This window comes from Acomys russatus, chromosome 3, assembly GCF_903995435.1.
Source record: "Acomys russatus chromosome 3, mAcoRus1.1, whole genome shotgun sequence".
Classification (NCBI taxonomy): domain Eukaryota; kingdom Metazoa; phylum Chordata; class Mammalia; order Rodentia; family Muridae; genus Acomys; species Acomys russatus.
The window spans coordinates 4,155,891-4,183,241 of record NC_067139.1 but is presented as its reverse complement, the minus strand read 5'-3'; the positions used below and the strand labels follow the sequence as shown (position 1 = coordinate 4,183,241).

The 27,351-nt window shown below is 37.9% G+C and overlaps 1 protein-coding gene across 4 annotated transcripts in view; it reads left to right on the top strand.

Moving 5' to 3' along the window:
* The window catches only part of Cdk13 (cyclin dependent kinase 13), a 95,398-nt gene that overhangs the window by 21,056 nt on the left and 46,991 nt on the right, over window positions 1-27,351 (top strand). For all 4 annotated transcript variants that reach the window (XM_051168075.1, XM_051168062.1, XM_051168083.1 and 1 more), the window contains exons 2-5: window positions 10,332-10,973; window positions 15,591-15,761; window positions 17,460-17,599; window positions 20,090-20,260. In XM_051168075.1, coding sequence (XP_051024032.1) covers window positions 10,332-10,973; window positions 15,591-15,761; window positions 17,460-17,599; window positions 20,090-20,260 — 1,124 coding nt within the window. The remainder of the gene's footprint in view (window positions 1-10,331; window positions 10,974-15,590; window positions 15,762-17,459; window positions 17,600-20,089; window positions 20,261-27,351) is intronic.

Here is a 27,351-nt window from a genome sequence, read left to right as displayed (position 1 = left end):
TAGCTAACTCATTAAATGGGCAATAAATTCAGCAGTGGCAGGTTCATACTGTTCTGAGTCTAGCCTGTTATTTTCAGCTGCATGTAAAGTGGTGGGATGGGGCTCTGTACCAATCCTTATTAGGGTTTGTCTGGCTTGCACTGGCATGGCCATGTTTTCAAGGTGGGGAGCCTGTTTCACATGCAGTGGAGGCAGTCTGTCATGGTCCTTGAATTGAGACCTAATGTAGATCCTTGTAGGCCAAGGGCACTACTGTAAAGAAGGATCTATATGCATTTGGTCCTTCAACTGAGGCCTTTCAAGCTAGCTACCTGTGCCATGGTCTGTGCTCTTTTTTAATGCATTCAGGAGGTAATGCTGGCCCTCTTTCATTTCTCTGAACACATTAATAATCATTCTTTTGAATTTCTGGTCTGGAACTTGGCTGAATCGCTTTGTTTTGTTTTTTTAAAGACAGGGTTTCTCTGTGTAGCCTTGGTTGTCCTAGACTTGCTTTGTAGACCAGAGTGGCCTTGAACTCACAGAGATCTGACTGCTTCTGTGTCCTTGAGTGTTGGGATTACAGGTGTGCACCACTGTGCCCTGCTGTTTGAGTCTCTTTCATTCTGGGCCTTTACTCTGAGACTGATAACTTTTGGGTGAGATGCGCTGTTGCCTTTTCATGTTACACGTCTTTTTGTCCTGGCTTTATGCATCAGGAGTTAGATCATTCGTTTTCTTCCTTCCTACCTTCTTACCTTCCTACCATTCAGTTAGAAGTATTTATAATTTTCAATAGAACACTCTGCAGTAATTGTCACTATCTCGAATACAACTCCTCTGAAAACAGAGTAATAAGAACACAACAGTCACTTCTTAACTGCTATGGAGCAAAGTGAAATTGACAGTACTTAGCAAACTGATATATTAATTACAGTGCATATTAATAGAAAGAAACAGAAATGAGAGACTAGTAATTATATTGGAATGATAGAGGTAAATTATAAGAGGGCCATGTTTTGCTTTGTTTTTTTTTTTTTTAAGATTTTTTTTATTATGTATACAATGCTCTGTCTACATTAGATCACATTATAGATGGTTGTTAGCCACCATGTGGTTGCTGGGAATTGAACTCAGGACCTCTGGAAGGTGCTCTTAACTGCTGGGCCATCTCTCCAGGCCTGAGGGCCATGTTTATAAGAGGAGCTATAGTAGTAGTAAATGGTAGAGGAATGATACAAGGTTGTCTGAAGAAATACTGAAAAGAGAGGTAACATGCCATTGCTATGTTGAATAGTCGGGTTCTTAGACTGAGCACAGAGACCCTGCACATCAGGCCAGACCATGTTCTTTGGGAGAGGAAAAGGCAGAAGGAAAGTAGTTGGTGGGAGCAATATAGGGCAGCAACAAAGCATGGTCAAGTTCCTGTGCTACAGTGACAGTGGGCATTACATAGAGACAAGATAGGTGTGGAGGAGTAGCGAGGTAGGACACAGGTATGAAAATGTCTGGGATGACTGTTGGGTTATTCTGAATTGAGTTACTAGGGAAATGAAGAACGGACAGGCCACATACAGAACATAGAGAAGCTGGGACCTAGAGGGCTCTGCTTGTTCTGATGGGGTACACTTGTTACTCTTTGTGGGACCTCTTTGTATGGGAGCAGTTTTGGGGTTGCAGTCAGGAGGAATCGGTAGTTGTCAGCGTTCTTAGAACACTCATACTTGCACATAATGACCAGAGGAAGGCTCTGCCATCCCTCTGAGCCTCACTCTGTGGTTAAGGTCTTGCATTCCTTTGGGTTCCAGGCGTTAGGTCCTTGATGTGGCTGTGCCTACCTCAACTGTACAAATCACTTAGGCCTTCACCTACTCTTCACATGCTCACTCTGTGCATTCTAGCTCTCCTCACTTAGCTGGTGGGGCAGTCCTTGTTGGTAGGTGAATCTGTTCTCTCCTGAGTCATTGGGTGACAGGATTGCTGATACTGAGTCTCAGATCTGGTCACACCTCATATAATTCATTACAGAAGTTAGAGTAGTATTCTAGTGAAAAATTATTCTTGGGCTCCTGATGCAAGTGCTGTTAGCCCCCTTCTCCAGCTCTTGCTAATTCTTACTTGCTGCTTTGAGTTTGTTTCAGCTTGTTGAATGCTGTGCAGAACTGATAGAGTTTCTTTTCCAGTCTTGGAGTATTCTGTTAGTCTTGTTTCATAATACTGAAATACTAATCCTGTACCACTCATTCTTGAGTTTTCTGAGAATGTGATTTGCACAGGGTGTAGCTGCCAATCCACCACAGAAGCAGAAGTGTTTCTGAAAGTAAGTTTGGCTTCTCTTCTGTTGACTATCAGTACCACATACCCAGTGCCAAGGGGAGTTGTTCCTGGCTTTTCCTGCTACTGCTGCCACTGCCTTGGACATTACCTTTTGCCACCAACTAACTGTTGCTTTCCTAATAGCTATTTTTCAGCTTTTCCCATAATATTCCTTGGAAACTCTGGCCAACTCTACCTGAGTGTTGTCTGCCATATTGGGTATCTCTCTTAGTAGTGTTTTTTGAATGGTTTTTAAATTCTTATTTTTATGTGTATGTATTACATGTGTGTACCTGTTTGGGTGAACGTGCCTGTGTGTGCATACATGGAAGCAAGAGGAGGGCACCGTGTAGTGTCCTCTTGTCACTGCCTATTCCTTTGAGGCAGATAATCACCCTGAACATGGAGTTTTTGATAGGCTTGTAGCCAGTGAGCCTTAGCTGTTTGCTTGTCCTGACTGCTCATTGCTAATGTTTAGATCCAAAACACCTTTCCCCTTTTTTCTTTTGGTTTGTGTTTGTTTTTGAATACAAGGTTTCTCTATTTGGCCCTGAATGTCCTGGAACTTGCTCTGTAGACCAGGCTGTCCTGACACTCAGAGATCTCTGCTGGGAGATGTGTGCCACCACCACTATTGAGAACTCAAACTTTTTTTTTTAATATATTGAGTGTATGGAAACTCTGTTGACTCTTTTGTTTATTATTTTCTATATTTTTGGTGTATTATAGGATTTTTCTGTAAACAAGATTATATCTGAAAATAGACATAGCTACCTTTCTTGCTTCTGGATTTCTTCTCTAATCACAATGACTATAACCTGAAGTATAATGCTCAGATGGTAAAAAGAGACTTCCTTCTCTTATTTCTAATGGTAGAGGGAAAACATTTATTCTTTCTTCAACAAAGTATTTAATTATAAATTCTGGGTTTTGGTACTTAAAAATATAATTCTGGAGTGCCTTATAGTAGGCGACAAATGTTCTGACTTCAGCAAATGGACAAATGAGAACAAACTTTAGCCTGGTTTCTGAAAGCTAGCTAAGAACTAAGTAAAGAGTTCAGTGTGATAACGGAAAGTGGCACCAGGTGTTGAGTTGGGTGACTGGGCTTGAGTATTGATTCTTCCTTTGACTAAGTTTTTGACATGTGATAAGTTTCTAAGCATTCTGTCCTAGTTTTCCCATCTGCCTTCTCTGTATTTTCATTGCTGAAAGAAGAGCAAGTCAAATGAAATGTGTTTCGTAGGCTGATGTTCATTGTGTTATATTTGACAAAGAATGACTGTCCAAATGGCCTTAGCTATAGAGTGTGGTGTGGTAAAATACAGTGGACTTGGGTTATGCTATATTCTTCAAAGAAGATACAGTCTGATATGGTAATGTGGTAAATGTCTAAGATTAAAAAGTTAAGAATGATGGATCTGGTCACAAGAAGGGTGCTGATAAGGCACTATTGCATCTTTCTTGGAGTTTAGAAAGCTGTATGAAGAAAGGACTCTGAAAATTGGGAAAGATTTAGTATAAGAGATGTAGGATGTTCTCCATAGGCAGTGAAAAAACAGTAGCATTGGTCAAATCTAGTAGTTGTTGGAATATTACTTTTGTTTCGTATGATACAGTACCTTGACAAAAAGCAAGGGGGAAAAGGATTAATTTAGGCTTACAGTTTCAGAGGGTATACAGACACGTCAGCAGCAGGTTCAAGACTGGGCGCTCACATTTTGTTGAAATACAAGAAGCAAAGGAAACAAGAAGTTGGACTAGGCTATGAAGCCTGAGGGCCTGCCACTGGTGACGGGCTTACTTACGCAAGTTTCCACCTCCTAAAGTTTCTATAACCTTCTCAAACAGTGCCCCCCAGGGAGTGAGCAAATGCTCAGACACATGCCATGTACCACAACTCTAGGGGAAACTAGGTTGGGGCCAGACTGATCTGCAGCATCTTGATAACTTGGCTAACAAGGTGAACTTACATCCCATAGGAATATCATCAGTGGTGTTTTTACTTTATAAATGTTTATTGCATATGTGGAATTGGCTAGGTTTGTATTCAAAGTCAAACTTTGAAGATAGCATCTCTCAGTTTAGTTTGGTAAGATAGTTAAATTGTTTTAACTATAATGACATAAGACAAAATGTGGAAGGATCATTGGATAAAGATTATCTCTAGCTCTGTCATATTAGGAGGTGAGTTGTTGTTTGTGTGTGTGTGCGCTCGCGGGTGTAAATCAGTCTCATGTACCCCAGACTGACCTGAAGCTTGCTGGGTAACCTTGAACTTTGATTTGATTTTTGTACCCTCAGCCTTTGAGTGCTGGGATTATGGTTGTGTGTGCTGCTGCCCCGCCCTGTCCACACACACTGTGCTTGGTTTATGTTGTGTGGGGGATTGAATCAGGACTTCCTACATGCTGGATAATTTATCAGTTTAACTATATCCCCAGTTCTGATGAAGGGGAAATTTCAGATAGGTGGTAAACATTGTGCTGAGATGTAAAATATCTTTTGTTTGGCACATAGAGGAGGTGATTAGAGGAATGTAAGAAAAACATTGTAGGCCTAGCATTTGGTTAATTTTGAATGGCTGTCCAAGGATTTTGTATATATGCCATGATTAAAGAGTTTGGGTAGAGGGGTAATTGGAATGTTATTCAGGTGACTGGATGGAGAGCAGTTGTAAAGGGTTGATATAGTAGTGTGGTAAAGAGTAAGTAAGTGGTGGTACGGATTAGCAGTAGAGTCTGGAGACTGTTTGAAACAGAAGAAAGGTAGAGTTGGCAGGAGATGAATTGGACACGAGGGTAAAGAGACCTAGTGGACTGTAGAGTGACTTGAGGTTTCTGTCCCTTTAACAGGTCCCATTGCAAGAGGATAAGGAATAGTTCATACTTAATACACCTGAATGGGTTATCTCTGTTGTACTGAGAGCTGCATGTGATAGTTGGAAAGTGAGGAGGGAAGTGACTTTTTAAGCCAGGGCTTCATATCCATATCAGGCATAGAGGCATACAGAATAGCTAAACAGATCAGACACTTACAATAAATCAGAGATTTACAACATTTCCTTGACATGGATAGTTTTATTAAAGGTATAACCAGAGTTGATACTAAAGAAATGTACTTTGTCGTCTTTACATAAAGAATTAAATGTTAGCTGAATACTTAATACTGTCATATGTAGAGCTCTTCAGTGTTTTTTCAGAGTTGATTTATATTGTTTTTTGATGGTCAATGCCAAGAGTACTGCTTTGCATAAATACATATTACAAAATGGCTGAGGCATGCTTTGGGTCATTCCACAAATTGATGGGACTCCTACATCCTTATTTTCATGACAAAATCCATCTGATGATTATTTAAAAAACAAACAAACAAAAAACCCTCAGCATTTCAAACATCAATTTAAAAAAGCAAACATTCTGACACAGTACAATTCAAAGATACTAACTTGTTATTTACATGTTGAGCAGTGACATCAAGAAACTAAGAAAACATCTTTTTTTTTAATAAAAGCATAAAACTTTGTACAGTAAAATAATGTGGTTTATAACCTACAGTAGTCTCATGTCTGAGCTCTGAGGTGTTTCAGATAACATTCACTGGTATGCTGTAATGTAAAGGCATGCCCAGTGCAAAGTATGCTTGTATGCTCAAAACCAAAGTTGCAGTGAAGCTGTACAGTAACACTGCCAGAAAACTTTTTTATCCAGAACATTTAATATTTGAATTACTTCTGGTTGTTGCACATTCAGGAGCCCTCAGGTGTTGCAATTCACAGTTTAAGAGGCTGGGGCCTAACCTATCATATATGTCTTGACACACTGGTCTATTGCTGTGAAGAGACACTGTGACTAAGGCAATTCTTATCAAAAGCATTTAATTGTTTGCTTACAGTTTCAGAGGTTAGTCAATTATCATGGCGGGAAGCATGGCAGCATGCAGATAGACATGGTGCTGGAGAAGGAGCTGAGAGGTCTACATCCTTATCCATAGGCAGAGAGAGAGAGAGAGAGACAGACAGACAGACAGACACACACACACACACACACACACACACACACACACACACACAGACAGACACACACAGTGACTTGGCCTGACATAGGCTTATGAAACCTCTCTTCCAGTGATACTTCCTCCAACAAGGCCACACTTCTTATTCCTTCTAATCCTTTTAAATAGTGCCACTCTCTGGACACTAGAAACTCACATATATGAGCCCATGGATGCCATTCTTACTCAGATTACCACAATTTGTAAGTATAAATTAAATTCTGTGTAAGAATAAATATAGTACGGAAGAAAACCTTAAGAGGCAGAGGCTGTCTGCATATGTAATTAGGAAAAAAAGTAAGGAAGCAGAAGTGGTAGGAAGTATATTTAAGACTGTACTTAATATTGTTATCATAGGCATTGAATTTTTTTGGTCTAGTTTTGTAAAGTATGTTTATTTTTCTAGTTACTGTCAGTGAGTAGTTTATGAACACAGGAGTTTGAGTGGCAGGAAAGATAAAAATAGCAGGGTACTGACTAGCATTTGCTCTTTTGATTTACATGTCAAAATTAAAAAAAATATTGTCTGTTTGAGTCTATAGGTATGGGTAAGGAGTTAAGAAACAGCATTTTTGACAAGCTTACAAGTTATGCTGTTTGTGGTCAACACTGTGTAAAGTAAGGTTCCAGAGATTGGGGCATCAATAGTTTATCAGAGGCATTAAGTTTATATAGCAATGAGTTTGAATGTAAGGTGGAAGGTAATATAGTTTGTGTGGGAGAAGCCATGCCTGGTGAATCTTGGAACACAGGGTGTGAGCTTGAGGAAAGCTGTGAAGGTTTGCAGTAACTACTAAGAAAAGGCAAGTGAAGGATTTGGCGCATTTAAGTCCTTTAACAGTGAGGATTGGTTTGTTTATGCTGTCTACAGCAATAATGGAGCCGAGAGAATATATCAGTTGGATAGGGTAGATAAGGAGAGAAGATGGTTGGGTGAAAGAGAAAAGTGATTTTGAGGATAAAAGAGGACAGTATGGTAGGCTGTGTAGTGGTCCCCTAAGATATCTCTGCTATTTTCTCTGGAATGTGTATATTAGGTATGTTGTGGCAAAAATTTGATATGATTAAAAAGAAGATGTGATTAAATTAAGGGTTTTGAGAAGGAGAGATTATAAATTACCCAGCTAGTTCCTGTATGATTGAAAGGAGGTTAGAGTCAGCAATGCCATGTGATGATGGAAGCAGAGGCCTCAGTGGTGGAGGTCTTGAGTAGGTGAAGGTGAGGAAGGCAAGAGGGTTGCAGCAGAGATTGATGGTTTACTTTTCCAAAGCTCGCTGGATTTCTGTTTCCAGGGCAGTGAGATAATTTGTGTTGCTCTAAGTCATCATGTTTGAAAAGTTTTGTTACAGTAACAGTAGGAAATGTTCAGAGAGTATTGCTGTAAAAGAATAGAGAGTTAGGATCAATAAGATGAGGCACTTCTGAGATAAGTATGTGTTTCACAGGAAATGAAATGTATAGCCTGGCTAAGTAGATAGAGAGTAGCAAAAGGAAAAATAGAGACTGTTAAAAGGAGCATACATATATCAATTAAGAGGACAAGCCTTAATTTTAGATGGTGCTGGATCTAATGGAATCAGTAGTTTGAGTTGTATGAATATTAGAAAGCTCCTTAGAAGCATAGGATAATCTTTAGTTTTAAAAAGATGTCTTTAAAAAATGTCTGTGTACAAGTATGTGCAAATTAGTCTAATGCCCGTTGAAGACTGGAGGGGACTTGGATCCCCTGGAGCTGTGTGCTTGCCTTGGTGCTGACACTTTGAGAGCTTTATGAGCTGGTAATCCTTGAGCCATCCTTTGAGTTCCTAGTGAGCTCTTTTAACTTACTTTAAACAAGTAATGGATACTTAATATATGTTCATTGTAGATTGAACAGTATAGATTAGAAGAGAACATTGTTTGTGTGTGTGTGTGTGTGTGTGTCTGCATTGAGGTGTGAGGACAGCTGGAGAAAACTGGTTCTTCTACCTTGCGGGCTCTTAGGGTTGGACTTCTGGTATTTAGAATTGGTGGCAAGCACTTTAACTGACTGAGCTATCTTGTCAGTCCAAGAAAAAAAATTTAAAAAGAAAATGTTTATATAAAAATATTTTAGTAAGATTGTTATAGTGTAATTTATTATAGATTTGAAAATGCATTTCTTTCCACTGGCACTACTATATGCCTGAAGCATTAGTAAAATGGTAATGTTTTTAGTAATGTATGGCAAAATCATTGGTAAAAACTGCCCAAACTTGCATTTTCTTTTTTATATTATATTTTAGTTTACCAAACTATGTTAGTTGTAAATGTATCTTTGAAATTTATTAGCAACTTATCAGAGTCTGAGAGTGTATTACATATAACTTTTGCATCTGTCTTAAGTAGATAACCAGAGGCGTGGGGGCCTAGGATAGTACTGTGTAGAAGAACCTTCGCTATTGCCTGTGATGAGGTCAGCCATCTCTGTATGCTTCTCCTGCTGCTCATTAGTGTCTAGTCAGAGGATACAAATGTGACTTACATCTGATTTGTTTGCAGCTCAACCATCTGAAGGGTGAAGAAGGAATTAAAATGTGGCCAAGTTTCCTATTAGAAATTTGCATCCTATATGAAATTTGCATCCTATATAAAATTATGCAGGTTATTTTATAATTATCTTACTTTGCATTTAGTTAAATGTCACTTATTTCAGGGAATAATTGTAGCCTTATACACATTTTAAAAATTGGTATGTACACCTACTTAATGTCTCAGAATATTTTTTACAACTAATGTTATTAATCTGAATCAATTATATACATTTTTATATGTAGACCGTGGGACTTGTATGAAATGGTAGCTCAGTCCTGAAATGAGTTGGGCCTTCCACATTAGTTTTGAAAGAAAGAGGGAGAATCTGGATTTTCATTTTCAGGTTATCTTGTGCCTAGTAATTTATTTGTATTTTAGAATTACAGAATGTTTATAAACATGCCCCTCCACATTGTATTAACACCAGCCAAAAATAGAAGTAGCCTTCCCCCCCCCCCCCCTTTTTACTGTGGGTTCCTGGAATTCCGTGCTTCATTTTCCTGCTTTCTGTAATTTCCATGAAGTTTCTTCAGTAAGGCTGTCTTTTTGGCACTTTACTGTGTTAACCTGTCCTACTTCAGAGTCATCCTTTCTACCACAGTCTAGTAAGAGCTTTCTTTTCCTGTGTTCAGTATTTTAAATTGCCTTAACCTGTCTCTTGCAGAGTGAAAATTGTGAATTTAATGCCTGGTATATAACTGTAACAAGTTAGTTAAGACTCTAGGAAGAAATAGCATCCAATTTATGGTCAAGAGACTTTGCATTCTAAAAAGACTATACATTTCCAATACAGACCCATTTCTTGTCAAAATGTTTAGGGTATGCATGCATAACTGAGAGTGTATGTACTCCACCCAGTGCGCACAGGAGCCTGTGGAGGTCAGCTGAGGGTGTTCCATTCCTTGGAACTGGATGGAGTTAGTGAGCCTCCATATGGGTTCTAGACTTCTAATGAAGGGATTGCAGGGCTAAGATAGAAGGGAGCATAAAAGAAGAGTAACAGGGAATCTGAGGTGTCAAAGACAGGAGGCATGGTGAAGAGACAGAATTTGTGCCAGAAACTATGAGCAAGTGGAGGTCGGAAGGTGGGTGGATGACTTGATCCAGTGCTGTCCTTGGTAGATCCTTACTGCCTATTTCTCCTTTTTGAGTTATTACTGATAGCCTGAATATGCCTTAATTGTTACATTTCTTAGGAGATTTTTTATTTTATTAAAATCCAGCCTTATCTTTGGGCATTCAAAGGCCAGGGAAAAGGAAGAATATTTTAAAGAAAATTGCCGTCTGCTTTTTTACTTAACAACAACAAAGCCTTTCAGAAACACTATATTATCACTTTGAAATTAAGTAGTTTCATTTTTGCAAGTCAAATTAGCACTCTGTAAAGTTTAATTTTGTTCTTGACTAAATGTTATTACTTTTTCACCAGACGGTCTGCCAAGTCTCGAAGCAGAAGCCCATACTCGTCCCGGCACTCAAGATCTCGCAGCAGGCACAGATTGTCTAGATCCAGAAGTCGCCATTCAAGCATTTCTCCGAGCACGCTCACTCTGAAGAGTAGCCTGGCAGCTGAGCTGAACAAGAATAAAAAGGCACGGGCTGCAGAGGCTGCACGGGCTGCTGAGGCAGCTAAAGCTGCTGAGGCAGCTGCCAAAGCTGGGAAAGCCTCCAGTGCGTCTACACCTACAAAGGGGAGCACGGAAGCTGGTGCCGGTGCCTCTCAGACCAACCATGTGAAGGATGTAAAGAAACTGAAAACTGAGCGTGCACCTTCTCCTTCCAGTGCTGGGACCGTCAAAAGTGACAAAGCAAAAACCAAGCCACCACTTCAGGTGACAAAGGTGGACAATAACTTGATTGTAGATAAAGCCACCAAGAAAACAGCTGCTGGGAAGGAGAGTAAAACTGCTGCTACCACAAAGGAAGAGCCAGTATCTACTAAAGAGAAAGCCAAGCCACTCACGCCGAGTGTCGGATCCAAGGAGAAGGAGCAACACGTGGCTTTAGTGACCTCCACACTACCGCCATTACCCTTGCCTCCCATTCTGCCTGAAGAGAAGGATGCTGACAGGTAAGTTCAAACAAATTGAAATTTGTTAGTAACTGTTCAAAGAAAAAATGTTAACTTTAAGTTGAGAAGTGATTTAACTTATCCTTTCCCAAAGTAAGTATAAAAGTCCTTTTATTTTGTTGTGTTTTGGAGAATGGATGGGTAGGGAGGTTGAGACTCACACTATGTAGTCCTTGGCTGGCCTGGAACTTACTGTTCAGAGCAGGCAAACCTCTTAGCTCAGAAGTCTGCTTGTCTCCTGCTCCCGAGTGCTTGGATTAAGGGTGTGCACCTGTAATCCCCGACACCCATCCAGCCTCAGCTTTCCTGATTCACTCTGTCTCTTGCTCTTTGTCTTTCATTGTGTCTTTGCTCTTTGAGTGGATATGAAAATTTCTTACTGTTACTGAGTACTACTACAGACATGGCTATGCCATTATTTTCTTTCTTTCAGTGACTGACTTAAGTACAAAGTTTTAAGTGTATAAAGAGAAGAAACTTTTTTAGTCAAGTTTTAGGTGACTAAATAAAAATTACAGTGAAAAAGAAAATTGGTTAGAATTACTCAGAGGGCAGAAGATATTTTTATAGCCTTCCTGTTTTTGTTAGAAGTACAGTATATTTTGTTACGGGACTACTTTTAGAAGATCTTAGCTGTAGATAGTATTTATCCTGGGGCGGGGGGAGATCATAGAGAAGTTACTTGAATTGAATGACCCGATAGAATTTTTGTGCATCTCAGATAATATGATTATAAATGTTAGTATAAATCAGGACTGTGGGAAAGATTGACTACTTTAGGTTAATGATGCTTTTATTAAATAAAGAAAGTAAAATGGCTAATTATTATTGTGCAGAGTTACAAAATATAATACACCTCATGCTTTGTTTGAAAAAGTCTTGTTTTTTGGTTTTTGTAAGCACAGCACTGCTGTCTTTCCCCTCCTCCTTTCATAAGGGAGGAGCCACTCCATTCCCTCACACCTCTTTTCACCAATTTTAATGAGCATGGTAGTTTAATATTTTAGCAACCTGGTATGGGATGGGTTTTGTTGTGGTTTGTTTGTTGGTTTTTGTGCTAAACAGGTATTAGTTGAAAATTGTCACCTATCTTTTTGACATAGAGAGATCTTTTATGTTCTGATATGCTTTTGGAAACCTGAATATGGAAGACATGTTTATATGTTATTCACTGGAAATTTAAATATCATTTTAAAAAACAGCTATGATCTACATACTCTCAATAGCCATGTCTTAAGGAATGTTTTCCACCTATGCTTTAAGTATGCTTCTACCCACTCCTAGTTAGTCGACACAATTACATCTTTAAATTAATCTATGAAAAGTTAAATGTTTTCATACATATGAAACATTTATGTCTTTTTTGTGACTGATTCTGTAAATATGTACTCTGTTATTTGTTTCATGTATGCAGGCAGTTGAAAAAGTTAAATAATAAAATTAGCATCTATATAACCTTCTAGAGCAGTGGTTCTCAACCTTCCTAATGCTGTGACCTTTTAATACAGTTCTTTATGTTATGGTGACCCCCCCCCATCATAAAATTATTTTCAATGTTACTTCATAACTATAACTTACTAGTGTTATGAGTCGTAATGTAAATATTGGATATACAGGATGTCTTTGTGGCCCACGTGAAAGGGTCGTTCAACACCTACCCAGGGGTCATGACCCACATGGGGAGAAGCACTTCTCTAGAGTCAACAAGTGATAATATTTATTTATGCTCTTAATTTTCCTCTATAGGGAAAGTGTATGTATATATAGGTCTTTTTGAAAATAAGTGGTTGCCATACTTCTCAATTTAATCACAAGTATTGTTAATGTAACCTAAGACAATTACAAGTGTTGCCCCATGATTTGAAGAATCTGGATCTGTAGTCTTCTTGGTTTTTTTGAGACAAGGTTTCTCTGTGTAGCCTTGGCTGTCCTGGACAGGAGTTGTGGACCGTGCCAGCCTTGAACTCACAGAGATCCACCTGCCTCTGCCTCCTGGAGTGCTGGGATTAAAGGCGTGCACCACTGTGCCTGGCTGGATCTGTATTATATATAGTATGTCTTTCATCTGGATTTGTCTGATTATCTCTTTTTGATGACAGTTCATTTGCTCTTCTCTAACACTTCCATTTCCTGTAAACAAGAAATCAGTTGGATCTTGTTTAGGTTGAAAACAAATACAGATTTTGGCCAGAATATGTAGATGATTTTATGTACTTCTTACTATATGAGGAATAGAATTTAAATTGTGATGTGGTAACTTGGTTAAGTGGTCACCAACCATAAAACTTCTATGTGGAAGACATTCTTGTCTCCTTTCCATTTAGTGGTTGTAGGACAACAGTTTGAAGATCTGTTTTCCCTGGAGCTGCCTTCCAATGGTTTAGCACACACTAATGAGATTTGTCTTAATCTGTTACTATAATTGGGGCTGCAAATGATGACTTTTGAATTTGATCATTCCTCTTAATAGCTGTTAGTAAAGCTGATGTAAAAAAGGTGGCTGTAGCACGCCTAGCCTTAGTCGTTTGGAACCTTTTCTGCACTATCATCAGTGAGTCTGGTCTGAGGCTTGGCTGGTAGGCGCTGCTTTAACCTGAACCCTTCCATCTTTTCACTAGCCTGCTGCCTCCTTGAGTCTAAGCCAACTAGTATATGTCAGACTCGCTTTGAGTCCTTCTCAGAACTGCAGTTTAGAGTCTTGTTTTTCTTTGACATTTATTTTTGGATTGTGCTTTCTTTTTTTTTTTTTTTTTTTTTTTTTTTTTTGAGAAATATCTTGCTGGCCTGGAGTTTGCTGTGTAGATCAGAGTGGCCTTAAAATCATAGAGATCCACCTGCCTCTACCTCCTGAGTACTGAGATTAAAGGTGTGTGCCATCAAGACTGATAATTACTTTTGTTTTTACTTGCTATGGATACTTACTATTTTTCCTTTATAATCTAAGCTTGTAAAATTTAACGCAAAAGATTGTCTCGTAGAAATTGGTTTAGGTTGTTATGTGAAGAAGAAAGATGTTATGATTCCGCAACTTATTCCTTGTAACAGTGTTGCTACCAACATTGAATCATTGAGTTTCATTAATTTGAAATGCCATATATAAAAATTATCAGGAATCTCTGTGGTTTTTTGCATATTGTTCTCTGTCAACATTGTTGCTCATTCTAGAAGGGGAGATTAGTGGTAGGAAAGTGTAGAGGGTTATTTCTCTTTTTTGCTTGCTGGATTTGGAGTTTAACTCAGGAGTTGTACATACTGGGCAAACTTTCCTCCACTGAGCTTGAACCTCAGTCCTACAATATAAAAATTGGGGCCCAGCGTTGTACAGATTTTCTTAAAAAAAAAAAAAAAAAGAAAAGAAAAGAAACAAAACCTTTGTCTGAATATTTAATATAAATTCTCTGATTTTTATTATTAAAATCTCTTTTAACATGCCTTGATTGGGTAAAAGATTTTTAGTTTTTGGGAAATTTTAAATTATCAATTCTAAGTTCAAATACAATTTGAGAATTACAAATCTTGGGGTACTTTCAAAAAAGTATAGGGCTATCCAAGCTTATAATTCACTAGTAATTCTCCTAGGGAGGGTTAGAGCTCATGATGGCAGCAGGAGCAGCCAAGAACTAACCCCTGTCTCTGCATGTCCTGGAACCAGGCTGGCCTCAGACTCACGGGGATCCACCTGCCTCTACTTCCCAAGTCCTGGCATTAAAAGCGAATTAATTAGTTTTGCCATGTAAATGGCCAAGAGAATAGTTGTGTACCAATTGTAGTTTGTGATTTGATTTTATTTGCTGAAATGAAGAAGGCAACATTGTCTCCCTACCAGAGTCAAATATTACAAAATTAGTAGGTTTCTTGCAAAGCATAACAAGTTGATTTTCTGTTTTTAATTTACAGTTTTGAAATATATATATATATATATATATATATATATATATATATATATATATTCCAGTTACACTTCGTTAATATGTGTGTATTGTGTGTGGCATGTGTACTCAGTGGTGCTGCTATGGGGTCAGAGGATAACCTTGGGTGCTGGCTCCTGACCTTGTTTTAGGCAAGTTCCCTTTGTTGTTTGGCCAATCCAGTATGAACACCAGGCTAGCTGGCCCAGGAGTTTTCGGGGATTCTCCTGTCTCCACCTCCCCCCCTCTCATTTTAGGAGCGCTGGGATTGTAGACTTGTGCGGCTGTGCCTAGCTTTATGTGTACTTTGGGGATTTGAACCAAGGTTCTTACACTTCCCTGCCTTGCAGTATTACCCAGCTCCCTAGACTTTATTTTTAAAAAGTTTTAGATTTGGAAAGGTAAAAAGATGTTATAGAATCCCTATTTACCTTGCATTTATTACAATTGATCAGTATCAATATGTTACTATTAATTACGATCTGTACTGCAGATTTCCATGGTTTTTACATAGTTCTGTGGCATTTTTTTCCTATTAAACTTTTTACTTAGTTGAAGGATATTATTCTTTTTAGTTGGATTTGAAGTGTGACACATGAAATAAGGAGCCTTTGCATAGTCCTTAAATATTAAAATACGACCGTATATTTATCATATAATCAAATATTTGTGGTTTATTTGACTGTTTCGGTTTTTTTTTTTCCTTTAGCTTAAGAGGCAGTATTTCTGTAAAAGCAGTTAAGAAAGAAGTAGAAAAGAAACTTCGATGTCTGCTTGCTGATTTACCACTGCCCCCTGAGTTGCCAGGAGGAGATGATCTTTCCAAGAGTCCAGAGGAGAAGAAAACAACAACACAGTTACACAGCAAAAGAAGGCCTAAGTATGTGCTTGCTTTCTACCTGAACTTCAGTTGACCAGAAACAACATTTCCTGGATCATTATAAACTTAGAAAACACTAAGATTAAAATGAAAAGTGTGTTTTTGTTTGAACATAAATGTACACATTGGTTAAGACTTCTGAAATAATCATGAGGTGGCATCTATTTGCAGTGATTAATAAAACCAAATGGAATTTTTGTTTTTACAGTTTCTAATTATTAATTTGGGGGTGTTGTGTGTGTCAAAGATATTAATCTATAATTAAGATAGCTAACTAATATAAAAACACTGAAATTGATCGAAGTATAAGACAGTGTTCAGTGTACTCAAAATCAGCAATGGACAGTGTTCTGCTTTTAACTACTCATCTTCCCCATAGTACTGCATGCATACTTAATTTTTCAAGAGATAGCATTTTTCAAAATGGAGCTGATATAGCTTGATGTTACATACTTGATAGAGTTCTTTTTCTTGAAGCTGGTTTTGGGATTTAACTCAATAGTTGTAGGTACTGGGCAAACCTTCTTCCTCTGAGCTCCAACCTCAGCCCTACCATATAAAAATCTGGGCCCAGTGTTGTACAGCTTTTTTTCTTTTTTTTTAAATTAAAAACAAAAACCCTGGTCTGAATATTTATGTAAATTCTGATTTTATCATCAAAAGGTTCTTTTCTAACATGTCTTGAAATTTTAAATATGGGTGCTTTTAAAAAGAATAACTACTTAACAAAGGAAAAGTTTAAAAACTTTGGAGTTATATTTGATTTAGAATTGCTCTTCAGGTAACATCTAATTTAAAAATATGTTTTTCTATTATGAGGAGAAAGCTTTAGTCTATCTTTGAATCCTTTTGCTACAGTTCTTGAATTTCTGTGGTGAGCCTGCTATTTACTACAAAGCAATGTCTTTTTTTTTCCCCCTTCCCACAGACAAGGTTTCTCTGTGTAGCCTTGGCTGTTCTGGGCTCGCTTTGTACACCACACTGGCCTCGAACTCCCAGCGATCCACCTGCCTCTGCCTCTCATGTGCTGGGATTAGAGGCATGCGCCACCACCGCCCAGCTGCAACATCTTTTTAAAGAGTTAGATTTTTGTTACATCTATTATTTTATACTCAAGTATGGAATTCTGAGTCTTGATTTTACATGACTTCACACTTGTACTTTTTTGAGTGAAAAATCTAGTATTTTTATGATGGTTTTTGTCTTCTTATGAGTCTAGATTTATAAGTAATTTTTAGTCATTTTCTTTTGTTACTATATGTTAGGTTTTCCTGTGCCTGTGCGCGCGCACACATACACCCCCTTTTTCTATATGTACGTGTGTACGCACATGCATTTATGGGTAGAGAGAACTGTTGAATGAAAAAGAAAACTTTATGGAGAATCTTGACTGTTTCTAGTAAAATTGGTTTTTACCCACCTACTGAAAAGGTACATTCCAAATCCTTTTAAAGAAGCATTGTGTCTTCTTTTCATCTCTGATGTTCTAATCCACAGAAAAATCAGTATGTAGAAATTAGTTTATTTTTATAACTTATAATATCAGCTAACAGTAACGTGTCTACATGAATTTCACTAGTATACAAGAATAGGGTGAAATAGCAGATTTACAGATGGGTAGGATCGATTTTTGAATTATTAAGCAATTCAGTCAGTTTGCTTGATGGTCTATAAAAACTTCAGAACTATATTCACTAGAATATGTGGGCCTCGCTATGGCGAAATCAAAGGAAAGGATATCGACTGGGGAAAACGCTGCGTGGATAAATTTGACATCCTCGGAATTATTGGAGAAGGTACTTATGGACAAGTGTACAAAGCCAGGGACAAAGACACTGGTAAGAATGTTACGTTTTGGTAGAATGCACTTCCTTTGTTTTTTTCCTCTAATGTATAGCTTTAAGAATTTCCAAACAAGCAAACTTTTTTTTGTGTGTGCTGTTTTTTAGTCTTATTTTTATTCTCTGTGCATTTTCTATATATTCATATCAATACATGTTGGAACAACAAACTTTTAAAAATGTCTCTTTAGTATTTGTCACAATGCTGTCTGGTGAGATTAAGGTGTATGTTTCTTTTGTGGTGAGTAATTATTAAACGTTAATACCTAGGCAAAAGTATTAGTAGTTTGTTATTGTTTCTTTTTGAGGCAGAGTCTTAAGTATGTAGTCCATGCTGCTTCGGACTTTGTGGCCCTCCTGCCTTATCTTCTTGAGGCCTGGGGTCATAGGCATGTGCTGCCAGGCATAACTTTAGGGGTAAATTATTCTATATTAAGAATCACATAAATTTTTCTTTTTGCTAACTTTCTCCCTTCCATAGCAGTTACTCTTAGGAACTGATTCAGAAGATTACATTTTCAGAACTTTAATTTTTCAGAACATTATGAAAAATCTGTGGGAAAGTTTTGAAATACCTCCTCCAAAGAAAGTGGTTGTGCTAGAAGTCACACTGTAGAAGTTAGGCATTTAATTAATAATGCATAGAACTAGTTCCCCTACTATACTTGCACAGAATTTCTCTGTGTAGCTCATAGATCTGCCTGCCTCTGCCTCCTGAGTGCTGGGATTAAGGCGTGCGCCACTATTGCCTGGAAGAACTCGGTTGGTTTTTCTGTTTTGTTTTTTGAAGTCAGGGTTGTTACAGTAAAATGTATTCGTTTGGCCTAAGAGGGCTAAGAAATGACACAGAGTCCGAAGCATACCTTAATGCTGCCAGCACTACGCTGGGCAGAATCTAAACTGATACAAATCTACTCCTAAAACTAAGATAAACAAACTACTCTAAACCTCATATCATCCATATACCCCAAGCACTTGCCACTGTGGTGATCCTCAAGCCATTCCTCTCCCCTTCCTCCTCAGCTGTAAACCCTCTTCCCCTTCTCAACTCTCAATCCTCAGTCCACTACCCTCTCCAGGAAGTCCCGCCTTCCCCGTTCTGTCCTTCTGCCCAGCTTATTAGCTAAACAGTGCTTTATTGACAGTTGTTATGTCCGTTCAAGACATTCCTCCACACAGGGTTTCTCTGTGTAGACTGGGCTGTCCTGGATTCGCTTTGTATACAGACTGGTCTAAAACTTACAGAGATCCACTTTCCTCTGTCTCCCTGGGTGCCTGGATTACAGGTGTGCACTACCCCTGCACCTGGCTCAGACGTAGCATTTTAAAAAATCTTAGTTTGTTTTGAACATAAATTTAGGATTAAAATCAACTGCTATTTGAGGCCATTTAGTATAACATGTTAAGGTTAAAAAACTCATGAAAGTAGTTAGAACATAGAGTAGCCATTGATAATTGTAATACTGTATTATCAGTAAGATTAAATTATAACTTCCAGAAGCTTTAATGAAACAAATTAAACTATATTATAGGAAAACATAAAATGAAAAATAATTAATTTTAGCGTTTAAGAGAATATATTTTTTTCTTAGAAATTTGTAATATCAACCCTTTGTTAATCCTGCCAAAGAAGTGGAATGAATATGCATGACTTTTATTATAGTGTATTTTTTCTTATGTTGATTATTGCCCAGTTTACTAAGTCCATACACATTCCCACAAAACAAAACAAAACAAAACAAAACAAAACAAAGCAAAAAAACTCTCAACCATTTGTGGATCTAGGTTTAACCTGTAATAACTTGGTATTTGTGGTTCTCTGATAATGTTTGGGTGTTTGTGTTCCTCTGTGTGTGTGTGTGTGTGTGTGTGTGTGTGTGTGTGTGTGTGTGTGTGTGTGAGAGAGAGAGAGAGAGAGAGAGAGAGAGAGAGAGAGAGAGAGAGAGAGAGAGCGCGCGCGCCATTGATTACATTGCATGTGAATCAAAACACACCTAACTTATGTGGTAATATAATATAATGGGGAAACATTTTTGAGGCATTGTGAAGCCCATTTTCATGACTGTTTAATTGATTAGTATGGGCAGGAAATGTTGGGTATATTTTGTATTTAGAGAAGAAAGAGAGTGTGAGTAGGGATACATGTTCATGTGAAGGAATATCCTGGATATATTGATCCTTTGCTCCTTCACATAGAAAATATTAATAATAAACTCACTCTTCATGGTTTTCTGTATTAGAGTATAAAACAATAAATACTGACGTCCTTCATCTTAACCATTTGTATAGTATTAAATACATTATAATGGTCTGTAATTTACTTGAGGTTAATTTCTTGAACTAAAATATTATTTGGTATGTTGGAAATTAAAATATAATTGATGAATTATAATTTAAAAAAGTAGAAACAAATTCTAAGAAAACACTTAAATTGAGAAAAATGTCTTTTGGTAGCTAGTAACTTGATTTTATTTAACTGTCTAATAGGAGAAATGGTAGCCTTGAAAAAAGTTCGTCTGGATAATGAAAAAGAGGGCTTCCCAATTACAGCAATTAGAGAAATTAAAATTCTTCGGCAACTCACCCACCAGAGCATCATCAATATGAAGGAGATAGTGACTGATAAAGAAGATGCTTTAGATTTTAAGAAAGACAAAGGTATGTATACAGATTTAGTAACCAAGTGTTTGAAGTCATGATATTTCCAACTTGAAATTTTTATCAGTAGATGATCACTTTGAGTATTGAGTAAATAAAAATGTTCTCTGATGTCAAGCTATTTTAAAAATTGGTACAGTTAAAGAGTTACATTATTTACTTTAGTAGTTCTTGAGGTTTGTGAGTCAGCTAAGTCAAATGTATTTAGCAGTGTTTCAGTCAAGTACTGAATAGTAACACTGTTTTTGAGCCTTTATATTTTTGTACTTTTTACTGATTGAGAAAAGATACTAGAGCAGATTATAATGTGTTTTTACATTATGAATGCTGTGAATACACAGGAAAATTTAAAGATGTATGGAGGAAGTGTATGTGCGGGCGCATGCATGTTATACATGTCTGGGTACATGGGCTGAGGTCAGAGGAGATACCAGGTGTCCTGCTCCATCATCTGATTTACTCCCTTAAGAACAGGCCTTATCAGCGAACATGGTGTTCTGCTGATAGCCAGCAAACCCCTTTTCCATACAGTTGGGCTTATAGATGCACGTGACCATTCCCAGTTTCTGATATGTATTTTGTGGTTTTGAATTAAATCTTCATGGTTCCTCTCTTAACCATCACCACAGCTTCCCACTGGCACCTTTTGGTAGGCATGTACTGTATTTCTTAAAGTATGGCAGCAATGTTCTTGAGATTTTCCCCCCAAGTAACTTGATATATAGTTGCTTTTAGTTAAAAATACTACTAAGAAAAGTTTGACTTTTATAAAAAATAGTTGCCATAGGGCATGCATTAAATCTAATATAAAACAGACTTAGTTGGAATGTGTCTTAGTTTTCTTTTTTATTGCTGTGATAAAATACTCCAGGCAAAAGCAACTTGTAAGTTGAGGGGTTTATTTGGTTTACATTTCCAGGTTATGGTCTATCACTGAGGGAAATCAGGACAGGAACTTAAGCAGGAACTCAGCAGAAACCATGGAGGAATGTTGCTTGCTGGTTCACTTGCTAGATCATGTTTAGCTAGTTATCTCGTATAGCCTAGGATCACATGCCGCGGTACTGCCACAGTGGGCCGGGCTCAACTACATCTATCGGAAATAAAGGCAGCGTTCTACATTCGTTGCTATAGGACATTTTGGTCAAGGCAGTTTCTTAGTTGAAGATTTTCTTTTCCTGTGTGACTATATCTGTTTGGCAATAAAAGTCAATCATCATAGTTTATGATTGAAAATTGTACTTAGTCTCTTTCCTGGCTGTATACATAGTCTTACTCTTCTGGAATGTACAGTTTAAATAATTGATAGATCATATGGTAATTATCTTGTATAAATTACCATGTTTAAAAGTATCCTGTATGCACTGTAGAGCTCAGCATCATCTTACCTGTTACTTCTTAATGATGTTTCTTGTTTGTAAAGCCCATATTTCTTATTAACTTGACATTTGACATGGTTTGTCATCTTAGCCTTACTTTATTGCTTCTGAATGCATAATAGAAAGGAAGGTACTTACTGGCTGTACATTAGTTACGATACCTGGATTTGAGACTTAGTGACTTATGGAGCATTGTGACCTTATTAATAAGTATTTTTATCTCTTCTTAGCCTATTTCTTTCCATTCTTAAAGGAGACCATTATATATCTCTTACCGTTTAGTAACAATTGAACTTTAATCATGAAGTAGAGTACAGATGTGATTTGTTTTGCCTTTATAGCACCTTGCAGACACATTAGTATATTTGCTCTTCCTCTAACATGCCCCGAGCCTCCTGTTTTGATCTGTGCCACCTCCCTGCCTACTTACCTAATCCCAATTTTACTCGTTTTGTTGTGTTTGTTTTGTGTGAGATAGAGTTTCTCTGTGTAGCCCTCACTATAATGGAACTGACTCTGTAGACCAGGCTGGCCTGGAATTCATAGAGATCCCCTGCCTCTGCCTCTCAAGTGCTGAGATTAAAGGTGTGTGCAGTGGCTGCCTGGAGCTAGTTTTTATTATGTACCAAGCTTCAGTTACATTGGTCTTCGGGATCCGAAAATACACTAGTAAACTTTGATGCCTCCAAGTCATTACATATAATGCTTTATGTGTTGGTACTTTTTGTTTGTTTTTATTTTTCATTTTGTTGTTGTTGTGTTGATTTTTTGAGACAGAGTCTCTCTGTGTTAGCCTTGGCTGTGGAATCGCTTTGTAGACCAGGCTGGCCTCGAACTCACAGTGATCTGCCTGTCTCTGCCTCCCAAGTGCTGAGATTAAAGGTCAGCGCCAACACACTTGCCTCCATGTTGGTACTTTCAAAACACACACACACACACACACACACACACACACACACACACACACACACACACACACACACACCCCTCCCTCACAACAACCCCATCTTCCCCCACACCTTCACACCATGTCCTGCAGAATATGGTGTTATGGGATTGAAAATTTAAAGATGGATTTCTTGCTATTGAATATTATTACTATATGAGGCCTCACTATTCCAATATTTCCAGCTTCCACTAGATAGACACACATTTAAAATAACTCCACCACTAAAAAGTACAAAAACTTTCCAATAATTAACTAAAAATAATTTCTTAGCTTGTTATTGTCTTTACACAAGTAGGAGCTATACCTGTTTTGTTGTTATCACACCAAGCACAGTCAGCCAGTACAGAATTTGTTAAAATGATTAATTGCTGAGTGAATAAATGAACTTTACTTTTATAGTACTGTCCAAACTTTCTTTCTTGCTCTCACTCTCTCACTCTTTTTGGTTTTTTGAGACAGAGTTTCTTTGTGTAGTCTTGCCTGTCCTGGACTCTAACTCACAGAGATCTGCCTGCCTCTGCCTTCCTGAGTGCTGGGATTAAAGGAGTACACCACCACGCCCCACCTCTCCAAACTTTTAATACTCCTGAAAAAGGCTACTAGTGCATTTGAAAGAAGAGTTTAATAGTTTTCCTTGTATTCTGCTCTTGGTCATAATTATTTTGCCTTATTAAATTATAAATTCTGTGAAACCTCTGTTGTTTTAATTGAAAAATCTCTCATCATTCTATTTTACCAATAAAGACTCAGGAGGCAAGTCCTGTGGTAAAAAACTTGCTAGCTCAGAGAGGCGGAAAGAGCACCCAGCTGAGCTTCCTAACACAGCTCACAACTCAATGAAGAAGTCTAAAAAGGCTAGCTCAGCTGATAGCCAGGAAGAAAAGGCCAAACAAAAACCCTAGGCTTAAAGCCTAAAGCCTAAAGCCCAAAGCCCCAAAAAGCCGAAGGCCCAGGAGCTAAGAGCTAAGCTAAAATCCCAAGCCAAAGAAGCGCCAAAGACCTCTTCTACTTCTACAAGCTGTCTTAAATACTCAACTCAAAAGTCCCTCCTACTCTTTAATCCCTGTTAGCTGGTTTCTTGCTTGTCTCTTGACCTAAGATTGGCTTTAAGTCCTCTGTACAGATAGCTCTTGGATTAAAGGTGTGTGTAAGGCTGGCTGCCTGACACCTTAATCACCTGTTTACAATAAACAGAAAGGTCTTGGATTAAAGGTGTTAGGACTCAACCACAAGAAACAGGGTTTACAGTCCAGTCTCAGGGATCACAATGGAATCAAAGACAGAAGTTTACAATTCACAATCTCATGAGTCACATTGAGATCAAATATCCTGCAACAAATCTTTCTCTCTCTCTTTTCATTCTTCTACAATGCACTACATTTCAACAAAACATACGTTTCATACATTTTTGATGCCCACTTCAAGATATCTTTTATTATTCATATTAAGAATCATAAAAGTACAGCTGGGCGTGTGTATAGTGAGTTCTAGGATAGCCAGGACTACACAGAGAAACCCTGTCTTTAAAAATCAAAACAAACAAAACAAAACCGTAAAAATATACTTTAAAAAAACAGTGCTTCGGTGCTTGAAATTATTGACATGCATTTCAAGACAGCCAAGTTCTACCTTTCCAGCCATTGTGCATTAATTGAGCTGTAGTGCTGTTGTGTTTAAATACTGAGGAAATATGAATACTCCTTAATTTGTAATTTTTCTTAAAAATTACGGAAAGAAACTGGTGTAATAGGGAATGGCTTTAATTCTAGCGCTTGGGATGCAGAGGCAGGTAGATCTTTTTGAGTATGGACCATTGTGGTTTACATAATGAGTTCCAGGCCAGTCAGGGTGACGTGGTGAGACGTCTTTAAAACATACACACACACACACACACACACACAATTCACTGAACAAAGAGATGACTTATATCTTGATAGAATGGACAGTATAGGATTTCATTATACTACTCAGAAGGAAGTAAAATGTAAAAATGTGCATTGTTTATTTTTTGAGAGTTTTACCTACTAGTTTTAGACTATGACTGGTAAAGAGTTAACTGAAACTGGGGATAAGGAAGTGCTACTGGTGTATATTCTCAAATACAGACCAGTATGCCCAACATCTAGGAAATAGTTTCAACTTACATGTCATCTAGAGAAAGGGTATGTGTTCTTGCTGGTTCTGTTTAACATTATACTTGGTATTAGTCAGACCAATTGCACTAGAAATGAAATAAAATAGCCAGTAAGTGGTGAGGGTGTAGGTAACTTGAAAACCTTGTTAGTATTGTGATAAGTGCTGTGAGGGATTCTGGAAATTAGACATAAAATTGTCATATGGAGGCCTGGTGGCCCTCAGAGGAAGGATAGCAGGCTACCAAGAAGAGACTTGATACCCTATGAGCATATAAAGGGGGAGGAGGTCCCCCTCAGTCACAGTCATAGGGGAGGGGAGTAAGGGGAGAATGGGAGGATACAAGGGATGGGATAACCATTGAGATGTAACAAGAATAAATTAATTTTAAAAAATGTGAAAAAAAAGAGAAATATTAAAGCCATAAACCAGCTTTAAATAAAAAAAAAAAGAAAAATTGTATCTAGAAAAACAAAACAACAACAAAGAATTGAAATTGGTTTTAGAAATATTTTTTTGAAATTTGTTAATTGTGACAGAATTTATAATAGCCCAGAGTAAGAGGCAGTACAAGCCTTTTTTGGATAGGAAAACATTGATAGATAAGGGTGGCATCTAGATACAATGAAGCGTGATTTCTGACTCTGAAATGATTTTTCCAATGACACTGTAACCAGTTATACCGAATGTTATACTGAGGAAGGTAACACTAGTATGTATACTTTGACTAGGAGGTTAAATGTATTATGTCAAAAAGTAGAGTGATGTGTACGGGGCTTAGAAGAGTGGGCGGCTTTTACTGCATGCTAGGCAGTCAGAAAATTTAAATTGTCCAAGATGGGAAGAGTTACAGAGGCGAGCGGTGTTGTTTGTCCCACTGTGTGTGAATGTAATTGTCTCTGAACTGCATGCCTAAAAATCAGTAAGATGGTGAATTTTGTTATTAATGTTTTTAGAATTAAATATAAAAATCTCAGTATTTTCTTCCCTTTGTACTCTGTTTTCTTCTTCTGGAAAAGGAAAACACACCACTTAGGTTTATTATGGTCCAGTAATACCTATGAAGCATTTTGTAAGATATTGACACACAGTAATAGGTACATCTTAGCGGCAGATTAATGATAAGAACAAAATGAGATTCTAATAGAAGCAATTTTTTTTAATTAGGAAGGAAGGACGGAAATTTGAAGAAGTGAATAGTTTTAAGTACGTAGTACAACACATTAGTTATTAAAACTAAGTCAATTTTTAAAAATGTACTTTTGGGGGTTGGGAAATGCCTCAGTGGTTATGAATACTTGCTCTGCAACCATAAGTACTTAAGTTTGACTCTCCAACACCTTTGTAAATCCATGCATGCCGATAACCCCAGCATAAGGCTTTTTATATTGCTGTATTTAGACTTGAGCTCTTTGCTAAGCACTCACACAGATCTGTGAGCTTGTTGGCCAGCCAGCCAACCTATCTTAATGAGGAGCTTCAGTTTTGAAAGCTCTGGTCTCATACACACTTACATATACCATGCACACTCAAAACACAGCCTTTTCTGAATGCTTAGGAGTCTCTAGTCATTAGTACTAAAAGTTGTCAAGAAAAATAAAACAACTGGCAAGATGTCCCAGAGGACAGAAGTTGCTTGCAAGGTGAGAGGAAGTGCAGAGGGGAGTCAGGGAAGACCGGTGACCCAGGCTCAGTCTCGGGGAGCCATGTGGTGGAAGGAGAGAATGGGCAAGTTGTTCTCAGATCTCAACACAAGGGCTACAGAACGAATAATTACATGTCAAGAAATTTTTTTTTACAAAGCATCAATAAAATCTAACTAGCTGATAATAAACAACTAGAAGGAAAAGAGTCAGAGGTTGGGGGGAAAAAAGGTTTAATTACGACATTGGAACACAGCTGGATGTGGTGGTGCATGCCTTTAATCCCAACACTTGGGAGGCAAAGGCAGGTGGTCTCTGAGTTCCAGGACAGTCTGGTCTACAGAGTGAGTTCCGAACATCTAGACTAGCTTGGTCTTAAAAAATAAAAACAATCAAAAAGCTCCACTTCAGAATACAGAAATAAAGGACATAAATGACTATTAAGGGAATATATGCATATGCAGCCAATGCAGATAATTCATTCTCTAGTGAAGAGACAAGAGGCTTCTTCTTTGCTTTGTTTCTAACATTGTATTTAACAAGTATATGTGTTACATACTTACCTTTATGGAATTAAGGACAAAGTATGTTGTCTTCTACAAATAGGTAATGTTTATATGCCTTATAATGTTACTAAGAAAGAGACTGTATTCTTTTTTTTAAAATATATTTTATTAATTCATATTACATCTCAGTTGTTATCCCATCCCTTGTATCCTCCCATTCCTCCCTCCCTCCTGCTTTCCCCTTACTCCCCTATGTCTGTGACTGAGGGGGACCTCCTTCCCTGTATATGCTCATAGGGTATCAAGTCTCTTCTTGGTAGCCTGCTATCCTTCTTCTGAGTGCCACCAGGCCTCCCCATTCCGGGGATGTGATCAAATATGGGGCACCAGAGTTCGTGTGAAAGTCAGTCCCCACTCTCCACTCAACTGTGTAGAATGTCCTGTCATTGGCTAGAGGTTTGAAGTTTACTGCCTATATTGT